A 25,332-nucleotide genomic window follows, 5' to 3' on the forward strand; every position below is an offset into this window, starting at 1 on the left:
TGGCTGATAAGTGCAGAGCTATCCTGCTAACCAGTTGTGGGTCCACCGTTTATGGCCTCGTCAGGAACTTGCTGGCACCAGCGAAGACATCGACTAAGACGTACGAAGAGCTTGTAACGCTGATCCAAGAACAACTCAAGCCCAAAGTGAGCATCCTCACAGCCAGACACTGGTTTTACACCCACCGACGGCCCGAAGGCCAAGAAATCGCGAAATATGCTGCAGACCTCAGGAGGCTGGCGGCACCATGTGATTTCGGCGAACACCTCACCGAAGTGCTGCAGGATATCTTTGTCATCGGAATCGGCCACGAGGGCCTTCTTCACAGGCTACTATCTGTGGATACCACAGACACATTGCAGAAGGCCATCACCATGAGCCAGGCATTCATGACCTCGACCTGCGGCTCTAGGCGGATGACTCATCCTCAGGATTCAAACCCGGCAAGTACTGTACACAGACTGGCGCCTTTTAGAGGCTGGACTGTAGAACGTGAATCTCCTCAGGGGAGAGAGAACAGGCCCCGAGTCCCTTAACTCTGAGTCCGCCGAGGGGGGCTAATCGAGTAGCACCATGCTGGCGTTGCGGAGGGAATTACAAGGCTCACCAGTGCAGTTTTAAGGGCCATGTGTGTAAAGGCTGCAGCACAAAGGGCCACCTCCAGTGAATGTGTAAAAGAAATATGACACTGTGTTGATGAAGAGTCTGCAGAGGGCCATGAATCCAGCGCGAATTATGAAGAGGTGGTCAGAAAGGCAGCTCAGCCCCACGATGAGGTGTACGGAATGTTTACCTGCACCACAGAATGTTCCCCGTTGAGGATGGAAGTCGAGATAAACGGCGTTCCAGTCTTCATGGAAGTGGACAAGAGGGCGAGCCAGTCAGTAATGAATCAAAGAGCCTTTGAAAGGCCATGAGACAATCAAGCTGAACAACCCAAGTTGGTCTCGGTTCAGGCAAAGCTGCGCTCCTACACCGATGAAATTATCCCATTCTTTGGTAGTGTGAATGTTAAGGTACTCCATGATGGCGCGGTGCACAAGTTACCACTGTGGATTGTTGCAGGTGATGGACCAACGTTACTCGGAAGAAGGTGGATGGAGAAGATCCATTGGAGCTGGGAAGATTTCATCCCTCCAGCGATCGACGTCCCCTGTGCTCAGAGGCAAAGCAAGCCCCCACCTGAGGTTGGATCTGGCACCAGAGAGCAGACCAGCACAGCACCCAAGGCACAGACCGCTTAGCATGACTGCGTGAAGATGATACAGCTGAGACGACACGAAGGCACCTTCCAGGCTCCAGTGGCAGGACTCCAGAGCAAGAAAATCAGATCCAAAGGTGACTTCCCGGCTTCGGTGGCAGAACCCTGGGAGAAGAGGATCACAGCAGTCGACATCGTGATACAAGAAAGATGGCGCCCAAACCACGACGTGAAGCGCTGAAGAAAAAAATGGCGGTGGCCAGACCACGAGGTGCAGCGCTGATGGAGCAACACATGGTACCAAGCAAAGAAGATGGTTGGAGTAAAGATAGCAAGGCTCTCTTAAAGGAGGCCAGCAAACCATCACACTTGGAAGGGAAAGTTCCACATTCCCAATCAATGTAATAGCAACTGTGAGTTAAATGTAAAGCTTGTAATTGATGATCAGAGTTTTATACATGTAATAAGCAAAGAAAAGTCATGCGATTGCGATTGGAGCTACAGTTTATCTACAATGTGTAATGAAACGTTGTGCGATGTAGGATTTCAACTGTATTCAGATAATGTAGCTGGCAAACACCCATCGGGAGCACACAGATCCAGCGGGCTATCCAATGCGGTAGCCTATGTTCTTCGGACCAGAGTGATGCACCATGGAGTGTGGCCACAAGCAGCTAATATAGACAAGCTGCAGAGCAAGTGATCTCAGGAGGGCAATGGCACTGGTATCGATACCCTGACCCTGATCAGCTCCACCTCTCAGGCACCCGATGGCACCAACCGCCACGAGCCTGAAAGAGCAAACTGCGCTAAGGCACAGCCCCCAGACCCTATCGCCAAGGCTACACCCAGGAATGAAGAGTCACCCGCAACGGTTCTCCCAAATGGGACCGGGACCAGCCAGGATTCCAAACCAAATAACACCCAGGCAAGCACTGCTAGACGACTGCTCCTCAGGGAACAGAAGCGACCCGGGGCGTAAGTAAAGGACAGGGAGGACACAGGCATCTGTGAACCTGCCTGGCGCTAGGAGCAACGGCAAAGGCCCCGAGAGCAGGCAACTTGAGCCATCCGGGTTCCCATTGCCAGCATTAGGCACCGCGCTGCAGTTCTGGAACTAGTTTGTCCCCACGCACTGGTGCTGACACCAGTACTGACTCCAAGTATGTATCAAGAATGTATCTCACCAGTCAAATGTACTTGCCTCACAATTGTACCACAAATGTAATGATGTAAATGCTAATTTATTTCGTGGACTTGAATGTATATGAATGTAATGAGCCACAGGCATCATCTATATGTGGGGGGGAGAGAATTGAGTGGTCATGGACTCACAAACAGAAACCACCAGCACCTCCACTGCCAAAGAAACACCACCTACTCACTCAAGATGGAAACGACCCTCCAAGGGTCAACCAGATGGCGCTAAGCCCAGAGCATAGTCAATGTATGAAGGCAATTTGCACTAAGGACTTGGGGGAGAGTGATGTCATGTATCGAGACATGTTTACTGCTTGTACTATTACATATGTTGTGCCACCAGAGGGCACTGCAGTGGGAGACTTGGAGATTACCTGTACAGGTGTGCCAGGCCTAGTATAAAAGGCAGGCCACCATGTTTGATCCTCACTCTGGAGTTATATTAAATGGACTAAGGTCACTACAGTTCAAGTGCAATACATTGCCTCGTGGAGTTATTATCAGAGCATCTAAAGACATAATACTCACCTTTACTAATTCTAGCTTTTTATTTCCACACTTTTTAAACTGAATTCAAATTCTCAAACTGTCATGGTAAGACTTGATCTCATGTTCTCCAGATTCAGGACCCTGGAATACTAGTCCAGCAACATAACCAATACACTACCTTGCTGATGGAGTTAATGGACACTGGAGACATACCGGTAGGTTAATGTAGCCAACATTTTAAAATGGGGAGAGTGCAAAAAAGACACAGGCAACTGCAGACCCATTAATTCTATTTCCATTCCATGTAAAATTATGGAATTGGTTAACAAGAGCAAACTTGAGGACTTTCTGTACAATAATAATCTAGTGAACAGCAGTCAGCAATGATTCAGAAGATCCTGACTAAGCAATCTCCTCACCTTCTTTGAAGAAATATTAACCCAAGTGGATTGTGGAAAACCCCAAGATGTAGTGTACCTTGACTGCCAAAAGATTTTTTAAATAAAATTCCACATGAAAGGCTATTAATCCCAAGCTACAGGGATTCAGGATGAACACAGGGAATGGATAAGACATTGGCTGAAGGGTAGGAAACAATGAATACTCATTAGAAGTTAAGTGAGATTGGGGGGATACTGTTTGGGATGCCCCAGAGCTCAGTGTTGGGACTACTAACTTTTCTCATTTCTGTAAATGACTTGGATTCACAAAGTCAATGTAAAGTGGTCGAATTCATAGATGATATCGCACTAGGCATGGCAGTGGAATTGAGAGAGGCAGCTCAGAAATGATAGAATGAGTTGGACAAGATATCTAAGTGGGCCGAACAACCGCAGATGAAATTTAATGCAAACAAGTGTCAAGTGCTGCAGATAGGAAGGAAAAACAGTGTGCATACTCCATTCATGGTGCTGAAGTAACCAAGGATGAAACTGAAAAAGACCCAAGAATCTTAATATACTCGATGCTAAACATGCCCAACCAATGTAGTGTAGAAATCAACAAAACCAATAGGATTTTTTTACTGCATAACCAAAACAGTAGGATTTAAGTCAGAGATAGCGGTCAAACTTTATATTGCTCTGGTCAGACTGTATCTTGATTATTCTGGCCAATTCTGGTCACCCAGAAACAAGAGAGATATTCAAGCACTGGGGGTGTACAGTGAAGAGTTACTAGTGTCAGGGGTCTGTGTTCTAAAGGAGGACTGGAGAAAATTGGAATTTTAAGTCTGGAAAATAGGCGTCTGAGAGGAGATGTTTTAGAGGTAAATTAAGATTGTTGAGAGTATAGAAAAAGTTAACCTGGAATATTACTTCAATCTAAACAACAGGAGTAAAATTAGGGAACACATACTCAAACTAATAAAAGGTCAGGATGGAGCAGTAGAGGCAATATCATTTAAGAAATAAATGGATGCTACATTTGAGGGATGCTAGGATCTCTCTGGATGGATGAATTAAGATGGGCTGAATGGCCTTGTTAATCATAATTATCTTGTGATCTTGTGAACTGTTAGGCAGGTTTGCTTTGCAGCTTCTCAAAGGACATGATTCTGGTGAACCCTGTCTAATAGTTACTGCAGAATCTTTCCATGATAGCTGACACCTCTCAAGAGGGCAGACCAGCAGTGACTTCCACTGGCAGTTACTTTAGAACCAAAGTTATCAATGGAAATCTTTCCTAAATCAGTTCCAGATGTATTAAGTTGAAATCAAGTTGTGTTGTACAATTGCATTATAGTACCTGAAAGGACAACTTCAATCAAATCTCCCTCTTGAATATCAGCAGCAGCCTTCACCAACTGTAGGATGTTTTCTGAGTTCGATTCGTGACGGAACAAGAGAATTTTATCATACATCCCATAGAATCCACATTCAGGAAACTGAAATTAAAGAGATTAAAATATAAATAATTAGTCCTGTATAATTGTGTGAAAGAACATTAAATTGACATTAACCAACCTGGTAAAACTACAAACTTCTAAAAACTATTTACTATCGCAGCATTTCTATTATACATTAATTTCGGAGTAGTCAACAATGCCTGTCACACTCCCCTATCCCCAATACACCTGAATTTCATGGGCCAAGTCATATGATTAGCCACGCATGTGCAGGCCTGCTCCCAGGGTCTTCTGGCCGCTTTCCCAAAACAGCCGCCAGAAGTCTCCAGCTAATCCCTGGTCCAACATACCTGAAAAGCAGATCATTGACTTATCTGCAGGGCCACAAGGTCTTAAGGCCTGCTTCTTTTAGGTGCCTCTCCAAATGGGATGGGAGGGCCAGGCATGTCCCCTCCTGCCTCATTTGATCCTGTCCCTATTACAGAAACGGAGGGGGCAAAATTGCCCCGTGCCCCGATTGGTGGTGGAAATTGTCCCGCCCCCGATACTGAATTGGGCCTACCGCCCCTCAGAGGCAGTGTAGCACTGTATCCGGCAGGTCCCAGGATGGTAATGTGGTGCTCAGTGCAGCGCTACATGGAGGCTCTAACGGGGCTATAAAAAGGGACAATTTCGCCCCCTCTGACAGTCTGCTGCCCGCTTGGATGAAGCCCCAGAAATCCCAAAGCAACAAGGCTGGAGAGCGAGCAGCACGCTTCCCTGGACCATTTCTTGTGCTTAGCACCCAGGAAATACATTGTCTGGGTACAAATTACAGCAAAATTGGCCTTATTCTTTTCATACCATCTTTAACATGTACTAGTGGATCGCCTGTGGAATTGCTCCAAGTAAGGTGCAGGGTACAGTGTACGTTCAATATGTGTTATATGTAGAAACGTAGAGGAGATCCAAGACAGCTGACAGATCTGCACAAAGTAAGTTTTCAAGCGATGGATGATTGGTTCATAGAAATTTCATCCAATCAGAAAAATTTACAGTCTTTTGTCCTACAAGTACATTTAAAGTGTAATACATGCTGTACAGAAGAATTTTATGATAGACTTTAAAATAATGGCTTGGAAGTGACACAAATACCCATTCTTTTCACATTCACTACCTCTTTCCAGTCTTTTGAAGTGACTCATCATCTTATTTTTGAAATTTGCACAATGGTGAATGTTCAATGGAGAAGGCAACTTTGGCCACAGAAATCTCGAGGATACAAAATGTGTGCTTCAACATTTCATAACAAATGGAATTGAATCAGCTGGACCCTGATATTGCTTGAATGATGTATCACTTCAAGACCAGTGCAGTTTTATTTATAAGCTGAAGAAAAACAGCATTGGCTAAACAAAGAAAAACAAAATAAATGGATGGCCACCTTTATTCGCATGTGGCAACATAAAGAAAGAATGTCGTTGTAGACTAGTGGTTCAGTTGGTTTAGTGGCCATTGGAGTTTGGATCTGATAGTATATGAGCATGTTAAAGGCTTTAATATTACTTTTTCAGGGATATTTGTACACAATATTTTCATGTGTAGAACATTGTTAATTTTTTTTTGAAAGTGTTTGTTTCTTTTGTCCTCCTGCTTGAAATTGGCCTACCAAGAATATTGTGTACAAATATGACAACAGCAACGTAAAACCAGGCCACATGGTGCCATTTGTTACTGTCAAAAATGGTTCCTTAAAAATGTGGTATCACACTGTTCTTGAGATTACAGCCATTGTATAAAATCTGCTTCACTAGTAAGTCACAGAGCTGGTATGAAATTGTAGCTCTGAAGCTCGATATAAACAGATAATATTAAGTATTCATTCATCCATTTATAATCAATGTGCTGCACTGTACAAGAATAAATGTTACCGCATGAAGCATGGGTTTATTGTCATCCAGCATCTGACACTTACTCGCCTCCAGCCATGACCTGCTGAAATATTTTTATCTCAGCCATGGGGAAAAAATCTAACACAGGTCTGTTACTGATGATCTGCTTCCCTTACGCCTCAATTATGCTGTGGCCAAGTAATGTAGTGTTGGGAGCATGTTCAACAGCAACGGGTAGAAGCAGCTCCAATTTTGCACACCACTCAGACTGCTGTTGAATGAGGTAAAATTGAGCTCTGTGTATAGTAATTCAAACACATGCATGGAGGTCTATTCACCAGCCTCCAGAGAAATTACTGATAGTGGAAAATTGACATCAGTAGAACAAAAGAAATAATGATGTCAAAATATGGAGCACAGGTCTGCTAGCTTATTCAGCAAGACAAGTGCTAACAGTTAGTGTGCCACACGAAGGCCGGAATGTTCCCAGCTCTGCGAGTGCGGATTTGGAGGTGGGCCCGCTGTTAAAATGGCTGAGGTTGACAGCGGGGCGGGATCCCGCTCTAAACCCGCCTCCATGTCAATTTCTGATCTGTCAGATCTGCGTGCGGATCACGAACCCGACAGCAAGCGGCGGGCCAGTTATTTAAGATAGTTGACAGGTAGTTGAATGCTACTTAAGAGGATTAAAAGCAGGCACTTACAATTTTACCAACCTTTCGATGGATTGCTGTCCCTCGGGAAACATGCCAGGTAAGTGGAGTCGGGCTCTCAGTGACTCTCCATTGGCTAGTTGACAGCTGCAGAAGTGGTATAACAGCTACACAGCTGTTCACTTTCCAATGTCAGAAGCTGAAGCCTTCAGGGTTTGGAAGAAACTTTTGGCCTGTATGCAGTCTGGAAGTGTTTGCAGTGAACTCTCTAGTCACTGTCACCTCCTTGGAGCAACCTCTCTCACCACTGACAGATCGCTTCTGTCATCTTAACCTCACCTGCTCAGAATCCCAGCACGATCAGCCCCAACACCAACATCACTAACAACACCGACCTTCTCCACAATCAACTGATGCTGCACAGGACAAAGGGCATCAGCACCCGACCACATTGCTGCCCGGGAGGCCAGGGATGGCCTCACCATGGCCACGTTTACTTCACTTGACGATATACACCCTGACTGCCACATGATGTGCCAGGTTGGCAACACCCCACACCAGCTCCATAAAACATCCCTGCAATGCCTGAGCCATTCCTTTCACACTCATCACCATTGTGGGGGGGTACCGTTATTTCTCACCATTCACTATAACTCACTAAGCCACTTCCAAAGGGGCACACAAATCTGTCCAAGAACGCAAAGTGCTGAAAATATAGATTTCAATGTTTGACAACACATCAACATAAATTTTACATGAACATTGGCTAAAGGACCCAAGTGCCTGCCCTTGTGTGTTATTAGCTAGTATGATTGGACAAGGATGAGGGTGAGTGTGAGGGATGGCTAGTGAAATGGGGAAGTGATAATGTAGACGGAGAGAGAGGGATGGGTGGGGGTGCACGGTAAGTTGGTGTGAGTAAGAATGTGCAGTAGTAGGGTAGGGAAGACAGAGTGATGGGGATGTGATGAGTGGCACAGCAGGATGAGGTTGAGTGTGGCTTTGCAGTAACATTTCGTGATCGACTGGGATCATTGAAAGGTTTGCGCCACTGCAGCCAGCTCCTTCCAACGGCATCCCTGCTTTTCCCTCCTGTGCAATGTGCAACCAGGCTGCATTGGTGACCTGGGGAGGTCTCTTCTGCCCATTGGAAGGGAAGAAGACCTCCTTGTGTGCTGTGGCTCTGGGGGAGCCTGGGTGCAGCCGTGCATCTCTGCGCAGTGCTCGTCAATGTTTGCAGCAGCTCACTGCTGCAGAACACTGACAGAGGAACTGTCAAAAGCAATGTGGGCATGGTCCCTTTAAGGAAACCGGCTGGTGATGCATCAGATGACGTCATCAAACCGGCTTCCTGTTAATTGGCCGGGAACACAACAGGGCGGGCTTAACAAGCCCCACCAACATAAGATTATGTAGAGAGGGCAGGATGGAGTTGGAGCGCCTTTCCCACACACCACCAATGCCGGCCGCACCCAAATCGCCACGGGCAACAAAATCACGGCCAAAGTCTTCCTTAAGTATACATGACAGTTAAGTCCTCACTAGCTGATCTCCCATGACATTGCAGTGAAGACCAAGTGTAATCTTCAGGTGAAGCAGGTGTAGTAGGCAGAGGATAATTAGACCAGGGCGCACAAACAAAATTCAGTCCCCATTTTAAATTAATATATTTGCTTCTTATTTTGATATTTTCATTATAAATTCCATGTTTATTTTTATAATGGAGGATGTCTATGTTTGAAGGACTGAGAATGATTGGCATGTCTTATCCTATTACAATACATTTTACTTACATTTAACTGATTTTCAAGCTCTATTTTGTTAAGTTTTTCGTAGAGTACTAGGAAACTGAAATAAATTAAAATGAAAGCAATGCAGCATTAAAACATGTAAAATTAACTGAACAACAGCTCGTTGCGGAAAATTCTATTGTCTTCTTTTTGAAAAGTTGATTTCATTCTGAAATTTGTACATATCAGGCTCTTTGTCAGCCAATCACATTTCATCTTAAAAGTTTTATTTCAAATATTTAGTTTTTAAATTAGATGACTATGTACAACATGAACTCAGGAGTTGAAGTGACAGAATTATTAATTAGCATTTAGCTTGGTAAATATGAATAAAGAATTACCAGATAACTAATGATAATGCTATTGGTTTGCCTTAAATCAATGCTTCGGAATTTCCTGGAAAGCTTTGGTGTAACTATGACATAAGAGCGGAGTTGTGTCATTTTTATCCGAGGAAATTTACGTTTAAGAGATTCACAACAGTTTTATGCAAAGATGCTGCTACATAGGAATTTCATTGTTCATTTGCACCGCTTCTGGGTAACATGTGCCGAAACCCCACTTGGCCTATTAACATAGCCCTACCTACATATAAAGGACCAGAGTATGCTAGTTTCCTGCATTTACACTGCTTTTGCACTCATTCTGAATGGGCAGAAATTTACATTCAGAATTGTAGGCGCTATTTCTGATGTTTCATACCAATTTTTTTAAGTGTTTTTTTTAATTTCTTCTTACTGAGACCTGCATTATATTTTCTATATCTTTGAATGATTTTTCACAGCATCAGAATCTGTTGCATTTTCTTAATCATGCAGGGTTTGATGTGCATAAATGAAGGTTTCAAACTTTAAATTTCATATCAGTAAGATAAAGAGGAATTTAAAGAAGGAAGATGGCGTATTTTCCTCGGGTCCCAATTATTTTCGCTGATTTCCGCTTGTTTTATGCTGATGTTTACATTCTGTGTATTCTGATTGAATTCAAAGGAAATGTCATTGTAAGTTGCCGTCAGTAAAATCGGCATGGAAATTGGTGTGATTTCAGAGCTACATCTTCAAGTTGGATTGAGGAAATTCCAGGTCAGGGCTAAAATTTGCTGTCAAAATAACAGTGAGGCTAATGGTGCTCGCTGTTATTTATGCGCAAATGCTGCAGCAACTTCAGGCAAGGACAATTTAAGTTCATCTTAAATATCCAGAGATTGCTGTCTGAGTTGCACCACTCTACTGTTAGCTTTGCACAAACGGCATCTCGCTGTCTGCCTCGCTATTGACATGCATTGAATGGCGTGTTGTTGCTGAATTTTCACAGTAGATATGAACTAAACTCATCACAGAAAGTTAAGTCTTGTCCATTCCAGTCTAAGTATCCTTTTAACAATGTGATAAGTGTTAATTACTGGCAATAAAGCTCTGACACTGAAAATTAACTATTACAAGTATGGAGTCTCATTCCTTCAGGTATTAATTGTTGCAGATTTTTAAAAAGTAATTATTTAGTTATAACTTTTTAAACTTTTTCTTTCTGTCTCTTTTTTTCTCTTTCTCTCTTAATCCAATCTTTCTTTCCCACTCCTTATTTCTCTTTCAATACCTGATTTGACATTGAATTCACCCATGCTTAATTTACACTTCCTTCTCCGTCCTTATGCTGTTAATTTCACAATTTTTCAATCTGATTGATTAAGGAGATATACAATTATTTGCCCTGTCCACTCAGGTCCCAGATGCCGTTTCCTTTGCTGCGACGTTATCAGCTCACACCTTCAGCAACTTGCCACACAAAAATTTTAAAACCTAAACGTGCAAGGACAAGTCAAATGCCGTTATATGCCCTGCTACAGCAAAATTTGGCCCAATGAGCTTTTCCATGAATTTGTGCAAGTGGTTCACCAACACAGATTTGTTGGGCTGGAATTTGCGGTCAGAGGCGTACTCCCGGTGTATGCCTCTGAATCAATTTTTTTAAAAGCTGCACCTACCTGCTGGCTCCTGGGTATCGGAGACTTCGAGTCCTGGGCCTGCAGGTATATGCCTGTGTAAAGGCACATGGGTCCCAGGGACGCAGGCGGTTCAGCAGTGTCCCTGGAATCATGTGGGCCAGGTCCTCCTATCAGAAAGGAGGATTCCTCACATGCTTATGTCGATTCCAATTACGAACTAAATCCCCATAAGCATGAACCCAATCCCCAAATAATTAAATAATTAATTACTGGAATAAAAATAAATGTTCCCATTTTCAAATTTAACTAAAAATCCCTTTACAATAAAAAATTACATTTTTTGAAAATTATTTTAAACAGTTTAATCTGGGCCAAAATTTACATCAACTAATTTTAAATGTTTGTGTATGATTTTTTAATTAATTTTTAAAAAATGTAACATTTATATTAACCTTTACGCCAGTGAAAACAGGTCCTATACCTGTTTTTACCAGGCGCAAGGGTTTCATGGGCATTTGGTGGGCAAATAGGCCAACTCTGCGCCAATGGAAGTGATTTTTGGGTTGGTGCGGATGATCTGTCAAGGTGAACTTTGGCAGATCGCAAGGTCCAGATTTTTGTGCATGTGCAGTGCATGCAGAAACCTACAACTTGTGGGGCCTTTTACAAGGCTTACGACATGGGGAACTGAAAATCCGGGTCATTAAGATATTGAACAATATCGACAGTTTGTTGACATACAAATATATACCATGGGTGCATACACAATTCCACAAGACCTCCATTTCAACCAAGCAACCGAGGAAAGGTATCAAGCAGAGATGAGGTACGTCATCAGTAGAAGAAGAGGGAGAGGCTGAGATTTGGTAGCTGACATTTCTGGTACATCTCTTGTAGGTTTCGCCATTGAGAAAGAATAACTAATATACATGACATTAATAAAAATAGCAGAAAAATGCAGCAACAATTAATTGGAAAAAATAGCATGCGCAATTGGTCAGTTAAAAGAGAAAAAATTGAGGGAAGCAATACTATTTACCAGCTTAAAAACTTGCTTATGCTTACTAAATGTGGATTGAGTATATCCATTCCTTTTATTATGACTGAAATTCAACAAAAGACTTTTTCTAGCTTGAGTAAGATTTTCGGGTGCTGCCAATTGTTCACCTGTTAATTATCAATGTATTATTGCTCTGCATTATGACAAATTAGCAAAGAACAGCAAAGCAACAGATTCAACATACTATTTGGCACCTGATTTGTTGAATGAATGTATCATGGATTACAGTTGTTTACATGTGTTTTGGAACAAAGAATCCCTTCCTGTACTTAACATAGATTTTGCTTTACACTTGTAATAAGGACCAGTCACTGTATGTAGGAATAATGAACAGAGCATCAAGGTCACCATGACAACAGATCAAGTGTTATGGTGCAGTTGTCATGACAGCAGTACCCAAGGCTCTTTCCTGATTGAATACTGTTTTCCTATTTGGCAGAATAAATGCACACAAGCAAGTCTGCTATGTGCCTTTGTTAGAAACAAAATAAAATATGAAAAGGTTCACCATACTCCCAAATGCATATTCGTTTTAAGCCTGCATTGAAAAATAATGTTTTTTTTGTGGGGGGAGTGGTTCAGCCAGTGTTTCAAAAAAGGTTTTCCCTTTTATCCAAGTACAAATTCAACAAAAAAAAATCTACATATAACATTACTTGACTGCAAATGTGTGTGGCAGTTAAAATAAATAACTGTTTTTGGAACAAACTGCCTGTAATTTCTGATACTCACAGTTGTTTCCTGTTCTACACTTAAATCATATTTGAAAGACTCATTTGATGTCCAGAGCGTGGAGATGTTGTCAACAACATGTTGTCCAAATGAAACTCAGAAACCAACTCTATCAAACATTCGCACAGAAATGAAGGAATGGCATAAGGTGTGACAACAGGAAACTTTACTGCTGTGGAAAATTTATGTTGTGCTGAAGGCTTTTTAATAGCACTTATTAGTTTAAGTTATTCACACTTTGAAGTTTGAAATACACCACAGAAGTAATATCCTGAATTGAGCATATTAAATAACAGGCAGTTATGCAGTGGTAAGTGCGCTCGCTTACCGCCTATGCAAGAATGTTGCAAATTTCAATAAGAAGCAGCTTAATTTGCCATCGCTGGTAAATTTCAGCAGCCAATCAGAAATGAGTTAGAATTATTTAAATCTCTCACTTCAACAAGCAGGAACAAGGTACTTAACCCATACTGATGAATGTGCTTTGATGCATTGGTAGTCGTAAAAGGCTTAGAGTGGAGACTACAACTGCAGTACCAAAGCAATTACATTTCACAGAGACCGAAACATTCATTTTGGAGAAACTATTCATTTTAGTTCAAAGTCGTTAATGGAAAATGTCCTTCTCATCTCCACGAATGAGGTGCCATTAAGGAGCTCCATGGCCCGCAATCTAAGGCTTTACCCACTTCAGAGGAAAAGACTGTTAGTTTTAAAAGGATGTTGTTTCCTCAGTTGAGAGGAATGGAAGGAGGCCATTTCGACCCCGTGTGTCCGTGCCGGCCGACAAAGGACTATCCAGCCTAATCCCACTACCAACTCTTGGTCCGTAGCCTTATAGGTTCCGCCACTTCAATGTAGGGGGCATAATTAAGAAGTTTGCAGATGATACAAAAATTGGCTGTGTGGTTGATAATGAAGAAGAAAGCTATAGACTGGAGGAAGATATCAATGAACTGGTCAGGTGGGCAGAACAGTGGAATGGAATTCAATCCGGAGAATGGAATTCAATCTGGAGAAATGTGAGGTAATGCATTTGGGGAGGGCTAACAAGGCAAGGGGATACATGTTAAATGGTAGGACACTGAGAAGTGTAGAGGAACAAAGGGATCTTGGAGTGCATGTCCACAGATCCCTGAAGATAGCAGGAAAGGTAGATAAGGTGGTTAAGAAGGCATACGGAATACTTGCCTTTATTAGCCGAGGCATAGAATACAAGAGCAGGGAGGTTATGCTTGAAATGTAAATATAAAACACTAGTTAGGTTCCAGCTGGAGTACTGCATGCAATTCTGGTCATCACATTACAGGAAAGATGTGATTGCACTAGAGAGGGCACAGAGGAGATTTATGAGGATGTTGCCCGGACTGGGGAATTTTAGCTATGAGGAAAGATTGGCTAGTTTGGGTTTGTTTTCTTTGGAACAGAGGAGGCTGAGGGTAGACTTTATTGAGGTGTATAAAATTATGAGGGGCCTAGATAGAGTAGATAGGAAGGACCTATTTCCCTCAGCAGAGTGGTCAACAACCAGGGGGCATAGATTTAAAGTAATTGGTCGGAGGTTTTGAGGAGATTTGAGAGAATTTTTTTTTATCCAAAGAGTAGTGAGGGTCTGGAACTCACTGCCTGAAAGGGTGGTAGAGGCAGAACCTTCACCACATTTAAAAAGTACTTGGATGTGCACTTGAAGTGCCGTAACCTACAAGGCTAACGACCAGGAGCTGGAAAGTTGTATTTGGCTGGATAGCTCTTTGTCGGCCGGCACGGATATGATGGGCTGAAATGGCCTCCTTTGTGCTATAAATTTCTATGATTCTAAACATGCTCATTCTTTCTGACACACTATAACAGATGTTTAAGGAAAAATAATTGAATCATATTTACTTTAGTGTGCTGATGCAAATTAAAACTGGGTCTGAGTGTGATGTACAATGCTGGGTGAGTACAAACTACTGTAATAATGATTCAGAATTTACATTCTGCAGTGATGTCAGTTAGTTGGATCATTTTTTTTGGTCAACCAGTGTCAGAGGTTTATTGCCATATGATGTCAGATATGTCAGAATTTATGAAATTGAATCCCTTTCATTTACATTCTGACATGGTGATAAGTCTGTTTAGAAATTACCAGCAGGTAGGATATCACTTTCTCCTTAATGATACCACACACATAAAGAGGAATAAATGAAATGATAAGGTAAAGAGGATTACCTGAAAATTCAATGAAAATATCACACAAGTTGATCTGTGCGTAAAAAAAACACCAAAATCAGCAGTAAATGAAATATTAATAGCTATGATGTTACACAATACAGGGCAATTAAAATTATGTTACTGGATCAAAAAAAGCAAAGAAAATTAATTGTTCCAAACATTGGGGTGTTTAGAAACGGGAAAAATAACAAATTTGTTGTTATCTGTTTACTGGTCATTTTTCTGACTGAAAAAAGACCCATACAATTGGAATCACTTGAAAGTGTTTTTTTACTAAAAGTCTGTATCATATTTTCTATAAGTATTGTCAAAAATGTATCTTATGTTCTTTTATACAATAATTGTACATCTATAATAGTTTGGTAATCCTCCCGAGATTGTCAAACTGGCTTGGTTTCCTCTGAGCAGATTCGAAGGTTTCCTACCTTGTGGGGGTAGCTTGAAATGGAAAAATTGCTTCCTGGAAGATGGGCGATGAACAGATTAACTTTTTAACCAGAAATGCTGAGTAGTTTAAATGCAGGCTTTTGGGGGAATTTTCAGAGCATCCTCAACTCCCAGCCTGCAGTCACCATATTATCCTCTGAAAAAGTTCACCTTGCATCAGATAACACTAAACTTTGTATTTTCTGCCAAGTTTTTAAAATATAATTTGCAAATAAACATTTTGTGATTACAATCATAGCAGTAAGTTGAATGTATGTACTAGGTATATTCTCCCTTTAAGATTATAGCAGTTCATTTGGTTTTAATGCAAACTCATCCCGTAAAGAATTTCCAGTTGTCTGTGTGTGTGTGAATATGCCTGTTGTAAAATTCAAAGTGCCAGCACTCATAACAACATGGATAGTTTAGAAAAATATTTGTGCCGAATTTATTGGTCTTTTTTCAATCAGATAAACGATCGTTACATGTAACAACTACTCTGCCAGCATAATTGCTAGTTGCAAGGTTGGAACAAATGAACACAAAACAGAAATGATCAGCAAAAATGTTAATTCTTTAAAAAAAATACTGACACAAAAGTGATGGGCTCGTGGGTGTGGCACAAGATTATGAAATAACCAGCAATACCACATGAAGAGGTAGGATATGAGTTGCATCATCGTTCCCTAACAGCTCCAAGTTCAGTTATACTTTCATGGAGTTATGCCAGATTTAAACCAAGGAGGAAGCGAAAAATCAGAGGAGTGAGTCACCTCAGGCATTCCTATGAATCTCCTTGGGGCCAGCTGCATTTGAGTGACACTGAGTGACTCAACATTGACTGAGTTCTGTGAGCACAATCTATGGGGAAGGTGTACGGTATGAGGTGAAAAAGGGGGACAGCGAAAAAGTGATAAAATAAATTACTACAAGAAAGATTAGGTGACAGTTCAGTCAATAGGAAACTAACGGTTAATGTATGAAAAAAGTACAGAAAATCTAAGTTTAGAAAAAATGAAACTTTATCTTTTAAAAAATTGTGTAATAGGGTTCACAATTTGAAGATGTGTGCAGTATTTTAATCTGGTTTGGATATTAGATGTTCCCATCTACCTTTGTATAATGGTTAATCAACCATCGTGACACAAGAATGCTTATCAAATTATCTTAGGGTAAAGTTTCCGTCTTGGGCACAATTGGCAATTTCGGCACAAATCTTTATATAGGGCTTCAGTAAGACCACACCTGGAGCACTGTGCACAGTTAGGGTCCCCTTATAAGGATATACTTGTCCTAGAGGGAGTGCAACATAGGTTTACTAGATTGATTCCTGGGATGCGAGGGTGATCCTATGAGCAGCGATTTAGTAGAATGGACCTACATTCTCTGGAATTTAGAATAATGAGAGGTGATCGCATTGAAACGTATAAAATTCTTAGAGAGCTTGTCTGGCTGGAGAGTCTAGAACTAGGGGGCCTAGTCTCAGAATAAGGGGTCAGCCATTTAGAACTGAGATGATAAGTAATTTCTTCACTCAGAGGATTGTGAATCTTTGGAATTCTCTACCCCAGAAGACTGTGAATGTCAGTCGATGAAAGACAGAAATCGATAGGTTTATGGGCACTAAGGAAATCAAGGAATATGGGGATAGGGCAGGAAAGTGGAGTTGATGTAGTTCAGCCATGATCTTTTCTATGTTTCTTTTCTATGTTTCTATTATTGAATGGCAGAGCAGACTCGAGAGGGGCATTTGGTCTACACCTGCTCCTATTTTATATGTTCTAAAATTGCCGCAGTTTTGAAAAGTTGCCATTCAAACTCATTTGCATATCGACAAAGGACCAGTGCAATCGGGCAGAATTTTAAAAGATAATGTTTTAGAAAAAATATTGTTTTAAAAAAATATTCCTTGATACATTTAAGAATGGTAACGGTGCAGTTTGATTAATACTGCTGAAAATGGGTATATCAAAAAATACACTTTTAATCAGAATGTCCATTCCACCACCTGTGAGTAACCCAATTTTAATGGCTGAAAATTACTTAAAAGAAATATGCAAAACTATTTGCTAGTTAGATTGGGGTACAGTAGTCAGTTCCTCAGTAAATCAAAAAAAAATTAAAAACCTTTCAAAACGTACCCATTAGTGTCCTTGCATCCAAAAGAACCAGCTTAATTTTTATAGCTTCCCTGAGGGCCCGCAAACGAGTGCAATTCACGGAAACTCCCAATGGCGATTAATTCACCCTGGGAGCATAGCCAGCTTTGTGGGCAGGGCCTGCTTCCAGCGCAATGTTTTCAAAACAAGCGCAAACGATCACAGAAACTTGAGTTGTGCTGTACGCAATTTGTGCTTAAAATTCCGCAATCTTTTGCGCCAGTTACACCAATATTGGAGGAATTGCACCGAAAAAAACAGCGGAATCGAGCGAAACTACAGGCCCTTATGTATAATGTTCTAGCAAACCATCAGTTGTGGTCAACGTATCTGACAGCAACTCCTTAACTTTTAGATTAGCTTTGTGTATTATTAATTCACTCAATAACAAATTGATCCATATCTAGTGGTGCTGTACATAATCAATTTGCTTCACTTTGTGGCTTTTAAGGCATTAAAAACAATTTCAATTTTACTCAGTCCAAATTATTTGCTTTATTGTTTACATATGATCAAAAGTGTTGTCCCCCGTTGAGATTTGCAGATGGTCCTCTATTGTGTTTAAACAAATGTTGGGTTGGATTCAAGCCATAAATTGGCAAAATTCCTGATCTCTGTCGTTCTAACTTATGTTTTCCAATTCAGTAGCAGCACAGTCTCACACAGGTGCTGATTTAGATGCACACCACTATAACACACAGAATTCTAATCTCTCCTTACTGTCAAACATATTCCTTATTAATGATTGGCCACTTGCCTTAATCGACAACAGCATTTTTCTCCAAAACAAATTGTTTGTGCATAGAAAGTGTATGTATGTGCAGACACTGATGAACTATTTGCATTGATAACAAGACTACTGCTCCGGGTCTTAACATAAAATAGTACTTGAGTTTTGGCCAAGAGTCCACTAACGCAGACTGGATTCACATGAACTGTTTGATCTAGATCATTTATATTTGTATATTCTGAAGTGAGCTAAACTATCCCTGTTTATAGTGCCCTTTAATTCAGAGTGATTTTAAATGTACAACTGAAATGTAATTCCACAAACTGCCATTCAGTATTATCTAGATTGTGAAGACAGGAGGAATAGAGAACTAATTAGACTGGTGTGTAAGTTACTAATCTGCAGATGGATATTTTATTATTTATGTCTGTCTTCTGTTGGTGTAATGCCACTATTTGACAGGTAGCAGAGGTAAGGTTTGAAATCATGGCCTATGCCTCTGGTATTAAGTCTCAAAAAGAGAGAAATGTATACAAGAGGCCAACATATCCAAATAGATAAAGAACACACTGGAGAATTAAAAATGAAATTCAGAGCTTATGTTTCACCACAGCAGATCACAATACAGTTTCAAGTTGGTCTATGAATATACGTGTTTATTGTGCCCTGCACATATTGCAAAAATGTGGTGTTAATGTCACCTTTGAGAGAAATAATGGCAGGCATCACGACAGCAGACTGGACACCATCAAACATGATTTGGACTGGATTTTCAGTTTTGCTGTTTTCAGGGCAAAAACAGAGGCGGGGTGGGAAAGTTATCGCCCAGGTAACGTTTGCGCTATAGGGAGAAATTTTTGCCATCTGGGCCCTGAGCCAGGGGTGCAGCGCAAAGGGCGGCGTTGTACAACTTTTGCGGTGCAAACATGGGAACCGCGCCAACTAAAGTGCCGGGCCGATAGCGCTCCGGGAGAGGCCTTGGGAGGGGGGGGGGGAAAAAAATCACAAAAACATTCCAAAAACATTGCTCACAGCACTACAACACTAATCATTACAAAAAAAAAATAATAAACACTGGAACTTACCTTTTTTGCAGTTTATCCACCTCATCGTGAGGTGTGCATCAGCGTGTACAGGTCTGTTGCGAGTCCAAACTACTGCCGGCGTTGCACACCCGGCACAGCTTTTCCCGGCGGTGCTTCTAAGCAAAATGGGACCGGAGGATCGCGACGGGGCGCAGAAGACCTTCCCGCCCCATTTCCCGCCGCTCCGGATCAAAACCCGGTGAAACCCGGAGCACAAAGGACCCAGAAATCCAGCCCAACAGCTTTATGTAAGAATTATTTAACAAAACTACCAGATGTAACACACTGTAATGGGTAGATATGTAGATGATTTTCACTATGCTGCAGCACTTGGGGTTCAATTGTTATCAGTGAGCACATTTATTAACTGGCCAAGCAGTGGGTTGGAGGTGGTCATCCTATGAATTGTGAAGACACGTGCAAAAATGCAAATACATACAGGAATAATCTTTAGTACTTCAAATTTAAATCAAAAGGATAAAACATTCTAATTCACAATTTAAACCTAAAAAGTTAGATTTGGAAAAATAAAAAAGTATTTGCGCAAAAATAAATAGTAAATGTAATTAATTGGCAATCAAATTGAAAATAAAGCATTTCTTTCTTTGTTGGCAAATCAAATATCCTTTGAAGCAGAAGGTGTGTCAACTTCCTCAGCTAAAAGCTTGAACAGGTGATTGGGAACACCAGGAGCAGCATCTACTTTGGTAACAGGTGGTGTGGGGAATGCTAGCAATGTTAATTTATGGTATAATCTAATGCCCTATTTTATTAAACTTCCTACAAACTATTTCTAAACTCACCAACTTTCCCCATATGGTCCACCATGCCCTGCCTCTTATATTCCACTAAGTTTCTTCTAATATTCCTTATCCAATCTCATCAAAGACCAAGGGGACCGAAATTACCCCCCGCCCGAAACAGGGCGCTCGCATCGCATTTGACCGTCCGGTACCACCGATATGGATGCGGTGTTAATAAGATAGAAATTGTCCTTTTTTGTGCCTGAAACGGAGCGGAATGTTAATTCCCGATGGTAAGGGCTGCTTTCAGCGGTGTACCTGCGGAGTGATGTTTGCACCGTGAGATTCCCCTCCTATCCATTTGATGCAAACCATCATGCCGATGATGCAGCTGCTTCCCGGCCTTCTTAAAGGGCAGGTTTTGCACCTGTGTCTTGAGTTCCTCTTGACCTTTCTTTGCACAGGATGGCCACTGCCCTGGAAGCTCAGAATGCTCTCATGCACTCTGGGCAACAGGTTACGGAGCCTCTGACTGCTTTAGTCTCTGATGGTTTCCAGAGTGTGGTTGCTGTCATGCAATCTCAGCTGGAGGCCACGCGAGATTGGACCACTGCCATTGCGGCTGGGTCCACCACGGGACTAATGGTGCCACCACACCCTGCCGACCTGTGGTCCGGCAGCTTGGTGGGGGAGGTGGGGTGCTGCCCCGGGGGAGTGGCACTGACTCCTTGGACCAGGATACTGATGTTGCCTCTTCGGTTCACATCAGCCCTGAGCCGAGAGCTGCCACTCCGCAATTGCTGCCACCCATGGCTTCGCCCCAGACACTTCCAACTGAAGGCGCACAAGAGGATGCGGCCCAGTCTTCAGCCGACCCTTCCAGGAAGGACATCTGCAGCTTCCTCTACACACACACAGCAGGCTTCCCAAAGCCATGAGGCAGCCACAGGGGAGACACTGCGGCGTACTGTAAGGATAGGTCTGTGTAAGAGGGGTGATAATGAGTTGGACAAGGGTGATAATGGATTATGTGAGAGTTTTGGAGACCCATTGTTTGGGTTGTAATAAATCTTTATTTAGTGTTTGGAATTCTGATCAGGTTCTCTCATTTCAGTGTGTGGGAATAATGTGTGAGACGGCTCATAGGTTGGCCCATGGAAATGGCCAGGTGCATGCTTAAGTGGGCATTTACTTATGTGAACCACGTAGCTATGAGACGGCATTGTGCTTCCTTTGCAGGGTGAGGATGGGGACGTCGCCTCCTGCGTGGCTGCCCACCCGTTTCCTGTTCCTTCTCCTGAGCCTCCTCCCCCTCCTCATGCGCATCCTCTTCCTCCTCCTGCACAGGTGACTCTGCTGTGTCGTCCTCCAATGGCTACACCCTCATGATGGCGACGTTGTGGAGCATGCAGCACACCACAACAAATATGGAAACACGCTTAAGCGAATACTGCAGCACACCCCGAGTGGTCCAGGCAACGGAACCGCTGTTTGATAATGCCTATAGTGTGTTCGATGATGGTCCTAGTGACTGTCAGACTCTCATTGTACCTGACCTGCCCATCAGTTCTCGGGTTTCGCAGAGGAGTCATGAGCCAAGTGCTCAGTGTGTAGCCCTTGTCACCCAGCAGCCATCCGCAATGTTTATTGGGATCAGTGAAGAGGCATGACACACCGCTCTGGCGCAGTATGAATGAGTCGTGGGTGCTGCCAGGGTACGGGACAACCACTTGCAGAATCTGGCGGTTGTGATTGCAAATGAGTTGCACATTGAGGGACAGGAAGCTGAATTGTTTCTGAGTTGCTCTGCAGCCTGGTGGGGTGCCCGGAGAGCTACATGGGTGCAATCAATGACCCCCTGGACCCTGGGGAAGCGCGCAATGAGCATGAATGCAGTCTGGCGCTCCAACTGCTGCTCCCTGGTCATGGGGAAGGAGATGCAGTCGGCCTTCCTTCTGTACAGAGCATCTGTGGCCTCCTGTATCACTGTGTGGGCTGCAAACTGCAAAATGTTGCAGATGTCCACAGTGGTAGCTTGGAATGAGCCTGTGGCATAGAAGTTGAGGGCTATAGTGACCTTCGATGTCCTCATCCATGTCTGTGGCTCCAATTCCGGCTACAGATTACAGATTTCAGTGACGACGTCCTTCCGGAATCTCTGTCTGAACAAGCACTGATTGTCATTCATATCAGTCTATGCGAATTGATGGCGGAAGACCCTTCCGGGATATGGCCTCTCGTCCCCACTTCTGTTTGGCCGTCTTGCTATGTGAGGTTGCTCATTGGCTGCTCCCTGCTGTTGTTCTGCCTCCTCCAACTCTGCAGACTGCTGCTACCAGCACACCTGGCTCCGCTGCAGGCTGCCTCCTGGGCTGCTCGCCCATTATCTGGTGGGGGTCAGGGGGGGAGGGGGCAGCGGTCGGCATACCTTACTGTCCACCTTGGAGGGCACCCTTGCCAATGGCCTTCGTTTGGCATCTCGCTTGCTTCCCCTCTGTGGCCATCTCCCTGGAGCTCTCCATGCTGGGCCGCAATGATACCTGTGGCTCTTGCCTGCTGCCTCTGAAGCTGTTGCCCCCGGCGCCGCTTTCTTCACTGTGCCGTGGCGGCACGCACAATGCGCAGGAGGCGTTGACCTGCCAGCACTGCCCCCATCTCAAAAGCCTCCACAAGCACAGCCTCCTCGAAGTGACCGCCCTGTTCTGCAGATGGAAGGTGCCTCCAGCACTCGCAAAGCAGTGCGCACTGTCGCCTTGCACTAATAAATCAAGGCAAAAACGCTGCTGACACTAAATTCACTGAAATCACCATCCCTTTAAGGCACTCTGGCAGTGTGTATCAGCAACTGTGCACCACCCGAAAAAACCAACTCTTGGCACCGCTGAGCAGTGGGACCATTTTTAAAGGGCAATGGGGCTTCCGGCCTAGGGCCTCGGCGGTGCGCGCAGTGATGACGCACTTAGGAATGCTGTCCATCACCGCCAGGGCGGGGGGGGGGGGGGGGGGGGGGGGCGGTGGAAGAGGTGTAGTGCTGCTCACCGCCGCAAAACCACAGAGTGCAGGGCAATAGCGACATCGGCGGCCATTTAACGAGAACTCGGCGACCACAGCACTCCACAGCATAGCTGCCGATTTGAAGTTTTAACAGGCCTTAACAAAAGGGGCAATTTCGGCTCCCTTAATTATAACCTCTTCCCTTAACCATCTGCTTTTATTCCTTCCTCCTAAATTTCCCTCATCTCCTCATGCCTGCTTGCACAGCTTCTTCAAATTTTCCAATTGTACATTCAACTAATGCAAGCAGGCAGTACATAGGTGGAACTTAGGTTTGACCAAACTCAGGCACGTGTGTTATGTGAGGTCAATATTATTATCGGTGCCAATTTCCTGAGCAGTACCATGACTCATTTCTCCTGGCCACTTCTGTTATTAGGTAGAATATTTTAGTGAGGATTAAATGAAGGATAACTGCTAGGTAACGAATAAGCGTATGTATCTCAATGTGTCTGACTCATGCCGCTGCATATTTTATAGTCAATCAGATTGCTTCTTTCCTCGTTGGTCCGGAAACACACTGATCAAGAAAGTTCTCTTGTACACATTTCAGGGATTCCTCCCCATCTTTGCCCTTTACACTGTTACTATCCCTGTCTATATTAGGATAATTGAAGTCCCCCATTTTCAATCCTCTGTAGTTCTTGCATCTTTCCATAATTTGCGTGCAAATTTGCTCCTCTATCACCTTCCCACTATTTCATGGCCTATAGTATACACACAGCAGCATAATAGTTCCTTTGTTGTTCCTTAATTTTAATGAAATAGATTCTGTCTTTGGTCCCTCAACTATATCATCCCTCTCCAGTACCATAATAGTTTATTTGATCAATACTGCTACCACCTCTCCTTTTTTTCTTTCCCTATCTTTCCTGACTACGTTGTAGCCAGGAATATTAAGTTCACAATCCCCCCCTTTCATTAAGCTAGGTCTCTGTTATTGCCACTATATAATAGTCCTATGTGGTGACTTGTACCTGCAGCTCACCAACCTCATTGACCACGGTCCATACATTTATGTACATGCACTCCGAACCCATCTTATTCTGCTTTGCATTTGCTCCCTGTCTTATCCCTCCTATTTCTGAAATAATCTTTACACTATTGCTATTTGCCTCCCCAGTCCTCTGTGCATCTTGTTTCTCCTCTCCAATGTTTCATCTTGGTGCCCATCCCCCAACCAAATTATTTAAAACCCTCTCCCACCTTCCCAAAAGGACATGCATTCAATTCAAATCTCAAATGTCACTGAAGAATGGAAAAATTGTCAAATTGAACCAATCTTGGAAACAGATCATCAAAAAAAAGTGTAATGATATAGATACAAAACATGTTGATGCAAAAATGTGCAATGTGCTTCAAATAAGCAGTGATGTGATGAAAATTAAGCCAACTTAGCATAATTATTTCAGAGTCAGCAATATAATAAAACTTTATTTCTTAGAAAGGAAACCGCACCAGAGTAAAAGGCAAATACAATCTTTTGTATTTATAACAGACCTAGCAATAGATACATCATTCGGAAAATTTGGACTTTGTCACAGTTTTATGATTGTCGCATTTGAATTTTCTCTTACTATAGAAAAGTCGAAGGAGAATATGTATAAAAATATGGAACTTTCTACACATGTAACGAGCAGGGTGGATAAGGGGGAACCAGTGGATATGGTGTATTTGGATTTCCAGAAGGCATTCGATAAGGTGCCACATAAGAGGTTACTGCACAAGATAAACATTCACGGGGTTGGGGGTAATATATTAGCATGGATAGAGGATTGGCTGACTAACAGAAAACAGAGAGTCGGGATAAATGGGTCATTTTCCGGTTGGCAAACAGTAACTAGTGAGGTGCCACAGGGATCAGCAATGGGGTCTCAACTATTTACAATCTATATTAATGATTTGGATGAAGGGACCGAGTGTAATGTAGCCAAGTTTGCTGATGATACAAAGATGGGTGGGAAAGCAAATTGTGAGGAGGACACAAAAAATCTGCAAAGGTATATAGACAGGCTGAGTGAGTAGGCAAAAATTTGCCACATGGAGTATAATGTGGGAAAATATGAGGTTATTCACTTTGGCAGAAAAAATAGAAAAGCAAATTAAAATTTAAATGGAGAAAAATTGCAAAGTG

At 42.7% G+C, this 25,332-nt stretch overlaps 1 protein-coding gene across 4 annotated transcripts in view; it reads right to left on the minus strand.

Moving 5' to 3' along the window:
• The window catches only part of prkd1 (protein kinase D1), a 438,838-nt gene that overhangs the window by 213,509 nt on the left and 199,997 nt on the right, over nt 1-25,332 (minus strand). For all 4 annotated transcript variants that reach the window (XM_070879019.1, XM_070879017.1, XM_070879016.1 and 1 more), the window contains one exon: nt 4,637-4,775. In XM_070879019.1, the coding sequence (XP_070735120.1) occupies nt 4,637-4,775 (139 nt within the window). The remainder of the gene's footprint in view (nt 1-4,636; nt 4,776-25,332) is intronic.

The sequence above is a fragment of the Pristiophorus japonicus genome, chromosome 4, assembly GCF_044704955.1.
Source record: "Pristiophorus japonicus isolate sPriJap1 chromosome 4, sPriJap1.hap1, whole genome shotgun sequence".
Classification (NCBI taxonomy): Eukaryota; Metazoa; Chordata; class Chondrichthyes; family Pristiophoridae; genus Pristiophorus; species Pristiophorus japonicus.